We start from the raw sequence: 9,505 nt of genomic DNA, 5'->3' as shown, positions 1-9,505 counted from the left end.
TGTGCTCATCAGTAGCTTCATTTCCAAACCCTTCCATAGTTCCGTGTTAAGGACACCGCACACCTGATGCTCTTGTCCTTTACCAGCGTCCACATGATCCACATGTCAGTTGGGTTTAGTCTGTGCACAACCATCAGTCCTTTGTAAAAGCATGGATCAAAAGGACTGAAAGGTCTCCGGATCCCAAAAGTCTTAAAGCCAGCGTGGTTCTTTGGGGTCACTGCCATCTTTGCCAGGCACATTCCCACAAACACATCATCTATTGGGAAGAGCTCTGTGTCCTCTGCCGTGCTCTGGAGGCGGCGCACTGTCTCCCTAGACATGACATAGCCTCCTCCACCCGCATAGAGAGGATAAAAGGTGGCTGCATACATGGATGCTGGAATAAAGTATTTGACCTTGCTGTTCCTGATGGGACGGGCGTTGGCAATCACATCCCCAACAAAGAGATCCTGTTCAGGGTCTAATTCATGCAGGAACTCAACAATGTTGTAAGTGTTGACAAAGACATCATCATCACCCTTCAGCACAAACCTGGCATGCAGGCAGTCCTCCACAAACCAGCGGAGGAAATGCAGCTCCTTAAGGGTCAAGTTATAGAAGCTGTCAGTAAAATCCCACTGCAAGATGTCATCAAACTCCTGGCTCTCATAAGCCAGCAGCTGGTGCAGGGGCTTTTGTACCTGGCTTTTGGGCTCTGAGTGCCCTAGAAGGAATACCAGCCTGACATGCTTGCCACCAATGGAGATCTTCCTTCCCCATGTGTTCCTGATTGCCACCCGCCGGTCCACGTTGATCGGGGAAGACTTGATGGCCAGCAAGAGGAACACCTCTTTGCTACACCTGGAAGGCTTCCGCAGGACCGAGAAGTTCCGACAGTGCTTGTATGTTAAGAAGACGCGGTGAGACTCCGGGAGGGTGAGAGAAGAATTGTCAAGAGTCAGGTTTGGCAAACAGCCATTGTCCAGAAGCACAGACTGGGGTTTGTGACTTGCTACATCCACTTTCTGGTCCTCTGACGACGCTGACAGCTTTGCCTCCTTCTTCAAGCAGAGAAAACACACCAGCAGCGTGATTGAGAAGGTGTAGAGCACGAGGGACTTCATCCTGGTGCCCATGGTGCAGAACGCAGCCCCTGCGCGGCACGCACGCACAAGCCGTTATCAATGACCCCCCCACACTCACTTCCCGCTTGCCCCCGCCGCTCGGAGGGACGCGCCTCGGGCTGGTTTCGGGTCTCTCCAAGCGCTGCCGGGGAGCACGGGCGCGCTGCAGCCGCTCTGGAGCACCGGGACCGGGACCCGCTCACCGGGTGCCGCGCACACCGGCCTCGGAGCTCGGCGTTACTCCCGCCCCACTCCGCGGAGCCTCCGCCGCCGCCGAGACTCACCGGGAGCCGCCGCCGCGCCCGCATCTCCCCGGAGCTCCGCCCCCGGGCGGGATGGGCCGCGCACTGAGCACCGGGCACTGCACCCTGCACCCTGCACATGGATCAGCACCGCGCCGGCCCCCGCCGGGATGGGCCGTGCACCGAGCACCGGGCAGCGCACTGAGCACCGGGCACCGCACTCTGCACATGGCACACCCTGCATCCGTTGCACACCTCGCATTGAGCAACCACCCACCGCACTGCACACCCCGCACTGAATAACCTCCCATTGCACCCCCGGACTGACAACGCCCTGCACTGATCAACGACCTCTGCACACCCTGCAGTGCTCACACCGCACTGAACGACCACTGAATAACCCCGCATTGCACACCCACCTATTGCACATCCCCCACTTCACCCCCACCCTACATCCCTCACATTGCACACCCTACCCGCACACCACACACCCGTCCCTGCACTCTGCAGCTTCCTTGCAGAAGCTCAGCAGCAGCCCCAGACAACCACAGACAACCACAGCCCCATGGGTATCTCCCGGCTCTGGCAATTCAGCTAAACCAGGCTCCACGTGCCGTCCCCGCAAGGTTTATTTCCCACTCACTCTTCCGCTGCTGACACATCACTGAGTGCTCCCCACTGCTGTGGCCACGCTCTCCTGGCTCTGAGCACTGGCTGCCAGGGGCCACCGAAGCAGCTGCATCTGGAACTGAACCGTCAGCGGCACTGGCTGCAGCCCTTGACCCTCCTCCAGTACACTGGAGCCTTTCTTTTTGATTTTTCCTGTGGAAAGATGTAAATCTGTCATTGTCTTGACTGAGTAAATCACCCTAAAAGCAGCAGTGCACAGCAGGGAATGCCCCTGCACCTACTTCTGGGCCTTGGGGGAAAATCTATTTGAATATGGCTTTGCGTAAGAAGCCCAAAATGCATCTTTAAGCAGGCAGTTGATTGGGTGCAATCTTGCTTTTTGTTGTTAAATTCCACTATAATTCCTAGGAAATAAGATGCAGAAATAAATCATTTCAAGGATCCTGGAAAATCAAGCACAGGATAAAATGAGACCCACGTGAGATTACTTCCGAAGACACGCTTCAATGTCCGGGCATATTGTTCGCTTGAGACAAAGCTTGCTGCCTTTCCTCTTTGAGCTGCCTGGAAGGGATCCCAATTCCTCTGAGAGGACTTATTATTTGTGTGCATTTACTGCCTGAGGGATGCAAATCAGCCCCAGCTCCCGGCTGCGAGTGCTGGTCCTTATGCAGCCTGGTTGGATGCGCAGCCACAGTGGATGGAGGGCTGGGACCCAGCCCCAGTGCCCCAAAGCGTAGCCATGGCCACAGATCCAAGGTGGTCCATGGTACCCAGGTGATGAACAAGTGCCAAACGGTGCAGTGTGGTGACTCATGGAGCAGCCAGGGCCCCCCAGCCACAATCGGGGTGTCATAGCGAGTGACAGCAGAGTGCACACTGTGGGATGCTGCTGGCGCCGGATGTCACAAGCTGGGGGAGGCAGATGGCTTTTAGGCACTGTCTGAAATAGTACTCAGTGGCCGTGCTGCAGCCAGCCTCCCCCTGCACAGGCATAAGGGGACACCAAATTAAGCATGAGCCTCTAATCACTCTGGGTTTCCTGCGTCAACAGCAGCTTTCTGTGCACCCACCACCACCCCCAGCCTCGCAACCCCTGCACAAGGGTTTGGTCTCACTCAGGCTGAAGGAACAACCTGAAGACCTCCTGCATGCACACTGACCACAGGCACTGGGGGTGGAAGGGAAGTAGAAAACACCATTGCTAAACTTCAGCTCTTTGACAGCAACTCCCTGTCATATACTGCAAATACACATTTTCTTATAGGGAACAATGACGCAGAGAGTTTTACCTTCTTTTCAGGTAGCTAGGGAGCCCATCAGGCTTTGTTGAGCACAGACACAGCCTAGGACTGCAGATGCCCCCCCGAGATGAGTAACAAGGCACAGAAAAGCAGCCTGGGGCTTTGGGGAAGGGGTTAATTTCACCCTTAAATTAGCAACTAAATCTGATGCCAGAGGAGGGGGACACAGGAGGCCTGACCAGCTCCATGCTCCCCTTGACCCATCAGCAGCTTTTCACCATTGCCCTCCCCCACTTCCTCCTGCTCTTGCATTAGCCCTCTGATGTGCTGGCACTGCTATTTTTGTAGTCAAAACAAGATTGCTGGAAAAATAACCTGCAAGAGGCAGGGTGAGGTTTGTCTCCACAGATTAAGCAATGCTGCTGGCTGAGCAGATGCTGAGCTCTGCACTGAGGAGGCAGGGGACACCCCTCAGGGGTCAGGGTGGTCTTTTCATGGGTGACAGCAGACTGGGGTCTGCTCCAAGCCCCACCATGGGGCAACCTGGTGCTTCTCTGTGCATCTCATCTCTAAACCAGAAAGAATAATCCCCTCTGCAAAGTGTTGTGAGATGTGAGTTGGAAATGGATGAGGACCTCATTATGCATCCCAGACAGCACTGGCCCCAGCTGCCCGCGCCAGCCCACACCACCAGTCACATTTGGCAGCCAACACAGCAGGCACCACATCTCTCACCCAAGAATTTGCTTTGCCCTTCTCCCCTGGCACTCAGAGCCTGTAGGTGTGTGTTGCTCCAGGACAGTTGCTCAGACTTGGATTCAACGTGTCCGGGTGTGTGTCAAACCTTACAGCCCCACAGTCAATAAATGTGTTCACAGTCCGGAGGTCAGGATGTGAGTAAGCACCCTGCTCACAGAGCTGGCAGGGTGCTGGGACCAGCCTCTGGGCTGGGCACTGCTGCTGTTTGCTCTCACACTCACCACCCTCTGCCCAGCCAGCCCCCGTCTCTGTCACCTTTGGCAGATGTTGAAGCTTTCTGTTTGGCCTGACTTTTACTCTCTGCTTTGGGGGTTTTGCTCTTGTCTTTGCTTTTCTTCTTGCCCTGTGGAGAGAGGCGTTTCCATAGTTAGGCTGTGATGAAACTCACTACCCGCATTCAGTCCTGTGACTGCCATCACCATCTGGGTTCAGTCACAGGGATTTAAAGGGCGGAGGAAAGAGGAGAGGGGAAGCAGAAGCACAGCAGAGGGGATGCTCAGAGAAGAGAATCCAAGAAATAGAAAGTGTGAGTTGGTGTGTGCTGCCACGCTGAGAGAGCATCAGAGGAAGCATGAGGGGTTGCTTTCATATTCTCAAGTGGAAAAATAAACTCACCTATTTTCCTAGGCCCAGAAAAAGTAGCAGTACTTACTGCTAAGATCAACACTAAGTAAGGATACCAGCATCAATGGATGGTGTTCAAGCAGGGCTATTTCAGCCCCATTTTATGGAGAGGAGAACTGGGGGATGCATGTGAGGGATGCCCAGGCCGGGATATGCTGATTCCCACCCTGCAGCACTGCCCATCCCTGGCAGCTCTGCCTCATGCGCCCCAGAACACGCTCCTTACCTTCTCCACACTTGGTGGCTGTGGCGGTTTTTCAGTGATCAGGATCCCAAAGTCACACAGAGCTGTCACCAGGTCCTCAGTGGCCAGCAGAGCCTCCAGGGTCACCTTCCTGGTGGCCAGGGTCTTCCAAATGGGAGGGTCACTGCGGAATTCACATGCCTTCTTCTTCTTTTTCTGCTTGTCCTTGTGCACAGGACCCTGCAGGGCACCAGCACAGGGACAAGCCTTAGTGGAGGGTTGGGGACCCTTAATCAGACAGCAAACAACCCCAGCCCAGCCCCTTGCCCATCACTGCAACCAGACCAAATGTAGAACTGCTGCTGCCTTCCTCCCACAGCAAGGGGGTACTTTGGTGAGAGATCTGGGATGGAAGGGCGGTCCTGATACACTAAACTGATCCAGGAGAAGGGTCCTTGTTCCCCCACCAGTGTTTTTGCAACTTGGATGTTATTTGGGCATCGTGCTCTCCCAGCACCTACCCTGGCACCATCCTTCTGCTGCCTTCGTCCTGCCTTCTTATTTCTGTCTATGTCTTCTTCTGGATCACCTTCAACAGGCCATGAGAGCACCTGCCCAGAGAGAGGAGCTGGTGCTTTAGGGCTGGGACACCCGAGGACCCTGGCCCAGGGTCACTGGCATCCCAGGCTGCATCCCAGAGAGAACACAACACCGCTGCTGGGCCTCCCAGCAGCTCCTTCCCCTTTCATCCAGCTCTGCCACACACCCACCTTCTCCTCCACAACAGAGACAATTGTTCCAGCCGCCAGGTAGGACTTCAGCCCCATTAAGTCCTTAACAATATGCTCCTTCCTGTAGCTGCAGTCAATGGCATCTTCCCAGGGCTTTCCAGGGGTGACAAACACCTTTGCTGTGCAGGGACACAAAAAACCTCTGAGAGAGCTCTCCTTCCTGAGGACAGAAGGACCCCCAGGACATGACCAGTGCCAAGTCATTATCCATCAGTCCCCTATAAGGGACATCCTGATGCCACCATATGCCAGGAAGAGCCTGAGCAGTGAGGCAGGAGACTTAGAATTCCTCCTTACTAGAACTGGCCTTGGGCTCCTCTGTGGCTGCAGGCTCCTGCTGGTTCTTTGTTTCTCCTGTGTTCTGAGCAGAGCTGTCCACATCCAAGGTGGCCCCCTCGAGACTCTCATGGATTTTTGTTACCTGGAACAGAGGGGGATCTCCTGGAAGCATGTCCAGTTGTGTTTGCATCAGGACCAGGCAGCAGAGCTCTGCATCTGGGAGGTGAAGTCCCCCTTTGCTGTGACCTGCCACTGCCTGTTGCTTTCAGGTGCCCTATTAAGCACAAACCTCAGCGCTGCTGCCATCGTCAAACTCCTCTCCCTCCACAAACTCATATGTCACACAGTAGCTGTAGGTGATCACTGGGAAGTCAGAATCATCTGCCAGCTCCTGAAGAGTGCTGGGATCAGGGACTCCTTTCATGTCCCCAACACTCACAACCACTCGTGCTTCACTCCTCATCAGCTCTAAAAGGAAAGACAATCTTGCTATGAAGCTGCAGTGTGCTCCTTCCAGAGTGAAGACAGTACACAGCAAGGTGAAATCACCGATGGAAATCAGGCAAGGATGTGTTCCACCACCTGGCATCCCTCCCTGCCACCCTGTGCTAACGCTGTGACAAGCCACTGCCACGTGGGGTCACTCCAAAGCCACACAAACATCTCCTGCGTTGGTCGCCTTGCCTCCCTGGTTAACACTTCCGACTCCAAAGAGCACATATCTAGCACATAAACTCGTTAAGCAGGGGCCATCAAGAGGGGTTTCCTACCCCCGGGGTGCTCCCTGCTCTCATCCCAGTCGGGGATGTGCCACGCTGCAGAGGTGGCACTGGTTTTTGTGGACAGTGCAGCACCCATGTGAGCATCTTCCCCAGGGGCGATGTTCCTCTTTCAGCAGCTGGAGAGGAAAACACAGTCTGAAACCAGACAGTGTCCAGGAAGCAAAGATGGAGACAGACCATGGCACCAAATCGGTGCTGGGACTAGGTTGTTCTTGCAACCTTTGCACCTGACTAAGGCTAAAACTGCCTCGAGTGTAATTACACTGCTGCAGGGTCCTCTGCCTGTCTCCCCACTTGTACTAGTGGGGTAAAAGGACACAGAGAAAGATATCCATTTGAGGAGAGGCAAAAGGGAAGTCAGTACTGGATGCAGCACTTCCCCTGAGGACTCTTAGCTCAACCATGATGAAACCACCTCCCAGAACATGGAGGCAGCACAGAGAAGTTAAAGGGTGCAGACTGACCTGGCTGACTTGCCAAACCAAGGAACTGGTGCCTCTCATCAAACCCTACATGGATGTCATCAAGGACGGAGAGCTTGGGCAGGCTGTCCACAAGGAAGCCCCTGTAAGTGGGAATGAGAGCCAGCGGGTTCCCTTTCAGCACCAGGATGCGGAGCTTCTCCAGACTGGACAGCTGGGAGACCAGCCCCAGAAGATCTGTTAAGTTGTTAAAGCTCAGGTCAAGGGAGACAAGATTTGGCCTAAGGAGAGAACCCAGAGAAGAAGGTTAGGCAAAGAGCATCCAGAGAGCCGCTATCCTGGGGCAAAAAAAGAAACAAAAACTGTGTTTCCCCAGCACAAGCTGGGTCAAACTGGGGAATCCAATGGTACAATCTCAAGAGGCCAATACCAAATTCCTTAGCCATATGGTCCATTGTCAGTCTGCCCCACAACTCAAACCCATGTTTCTTTAGCATCCATGAATCACCCCACTGCATCATTTGGGGATGCAGCCTAAGCTTTAGATCCTTTCCAGGGCAGACTGCCAGCAGGCGCTTTGGGAAGGGCATGGAAAGCGTAAGCTGCCCAGTGACATGGGAACTGTGGTGGGCAGGGTGTCAAAACAGTTCCTCAGGTGATCTCCCTGTTCCACACTTTGGCCTTTCGGGAGCCCACATTCAGCCTATGGCATTACCAGAAGGCTGCAGTGAGGCACTTGTCCTGCAAAGGTCCGCACAGCCTGTTGTAGCCCAGCCCCAAGTGCTGAAGCTCCGGAGGAGGCTGAGCACACAGGTCCTGCAGATCAGCCACAGCATTGCAGCAGAGCTCCAGAACCTGTCGAGGACAGAGAGAACAAGAAACACCCTTTGCAATGAGCTGTTCCTGACATTCCTCTGAGCAATTCAGCTTGGATTGTGTTCCCAGATGGGAACTCCTTCCTGATCCTGCCATCACAAGGGATTGCTTGCTCACCTTCAGAGTCTGGGGCAGGTTGGCCGAGTCTACCCTACTGATGTGGTTGGCACTGAGGATGAGCTCCTCCAGCTGCTGCAACTGCAACAGACCTGCATCAACCTCCTCCACCTGCAAAGAGATGGGTTTGGCCAACATGTTCCTGAGCCACCTCCTGGCCAAAGTGACACAGACATGCAGTGGTGAGCCCCATGACACGTGTAACATGGATAGTCCAATACACTGGGGATGGGGCACTAGCTCTACTCCAGCAGTAACAGTGGCATCTGGGGAGTCCCAGGGATGGGGAAGGTGTCTTTTTCCCTCCCAACAGGAAGATGTGGTTTCCTGGCCAGGAGATGGACGGCTTTACAGGCATCAGCAGCTGCACTTACTCCCTTGTCAACGAGCCGCAGGGACCTGAGGACCTGGAAGACGTTGGAGCCATGGACGAGCTTGGGCTCCAGCACGGCCACTTCCCGCAGGATCTGGTCCTGGGGGCTGCAGCCCGGTGGCAGGGCCCAGGGGCTGTGTCTGTCCTTCAGCAGCTCTATCAGTGCCTCGGGGCTCTCCTCACCCAGTGGCACATCCTCCTCCTGCCTGGCTGGGTCTGCCCACAGCCCTGGCTGGCCTCCATGGGGGCTCCTGCGTGCAGCAAAGCGGGACTTGTTCTGCAGAGAGGGAGAGAGGAGAGGCAGTGAGAGCCCTGCAGACCGCAGACCCCAATCCACATCCATGGCTGTGTCCCCCTGGACCCTACCCAGCTGCCAAGGCCACAGGGGAAGTCCTGCAGAGTCAGGTGCCTCAGGTGCTCCTGAAGAGCAGCCGAGACACTGCAAGGACCAGGTGCTGCCATCCAGCCCCAGCCCAGCACGGAATCCCCTGGCTCAGTGACAAGAGTCCCTGTTGCTAGGAGATGGCAGGGACGTGGGCACCCTAGGGACCAAGCCCTGCAGGTGGAGTCAGCCTGGGACAGCACTGAGCTCCCCAGACTGGGAATAAACCCCTGGTTTCCTGGATATCCCCCCTTGGGTTCTGGGGGTTTCTCCCAGCCTTATGGAGCAATTGCAGGGTACAGCATCAACCCTGTCCCTTGGCCAAGGACCTGTGATACGGCGTTTGCCACCTCACTTAACTACATCCTGAGTGTCACTCAGGTTTCGGGGAGGAAGCAGCCAGGTTCTCAGTTAGCTGTAAAAATGCTGCTGTTCACTCATGTGGAGGGCACCACCATCACCACAGCAGCACAAGGCCATCAGAAAACCAGGTTCACAGCTAAAAATACCAGCTCCTACGCTAGGAAAAAGAAGGTGAGCCCCAGGAGCAAAAGCCACAGCTCTGTCCCAGGTCAGATTCAGGTCTCTGCACTCTGAGGTCTGTTTTTTGCAGTGATAGGTGTTGAGGCAATGGCTACGAATTCCAGTTTAGGGAGCCTACAGAGAAGCCTGTATCAGCAAAATTTCAACAGAT

At 54.9% G+C, this 9,505-nt stretch overlaps 2 protein-coding genes across 2 annotated transcripts; both read right to left on the bottom strand.

The window, feature by feature from the left end:
• B3GNT4 (UDP-GlcNAc:betaGal beta-1,3-N-acetylglucosaminyltransferase 4) lies at nucleotides 1-2,114 on the bottom strand. The gene is made up of 2 exons (XM_057421283.1): nucleotides 1,992-2,114; nucleotides 1-1,135 (listed from the first exon to the last, which is right to left on the bottom strand). Exons 1-2 carry the CDS (start codon nucleotides 2,008-2,010, stop codon nucleotides 18-20), a joined length of 1,137 nt encoding a protein of 378 aa, XP_057277266.1. The 5' UTR covers nucleotides 2,011-2,114; the 3' UTR covers nucleotides 1-17.
• On the bottom strand, nucleotides 2,010-8,891 carry LRRC43 (leucine rich repeat containing 43). The gene is made up of 12 exons (XM_057421284.1): nucleotides 8,796-8,891; nucleotides 8,431-8,706; nucleotides 8,057-8,167; nucleotides 7,779-7,918; nucleotides 7,106-7,344; nucleotides 6,149-6,327; nucleotides 5,878-6,001; nucleotides 5,560-5,699; nucleotides 5,311-5,400; nucleotides 4,836-5,029; nucleotides 4,237-4,343; nucleotides 2,010-2,170 (listed from the first exon to the last, which is right to left on the bottom strand). Exons 1-12 carry the CDS (start codon nucleotides 8,889-8,891, stop codon nucleotides 2,010-2,012), a joined length of 1,857 nt encoding a protein of 618 aa, XP_057277267.1.
• Nucleotides 8,892-9,505: the final 614 nt, after the last annotated feature.

The sequence above is a fragment of the Pezoporus wallicus genome, unplaced genomic scaffold (genome assembly GCF_028554395.1).
Source record: "Pezoporus wallicus isolate ANWC-B61680 ecotype Strahan unplaced genomic scaffold, APGP_CSIRO_Pwel_v1 contig_9584, whole genome shotgun sequence".
Classification (NCBI taxonomy): domain Eukaryota; kingdom Metazoa; phylum Chordata; class Aves; order Psittaciformes; family Psittacidae; genus Pezoporus; species Pezoporus wallicus.
Note: the sequence above shows the minus strand (reverse complement) of the source record. Positions and strands in the feature narration are given on the sequence as shown.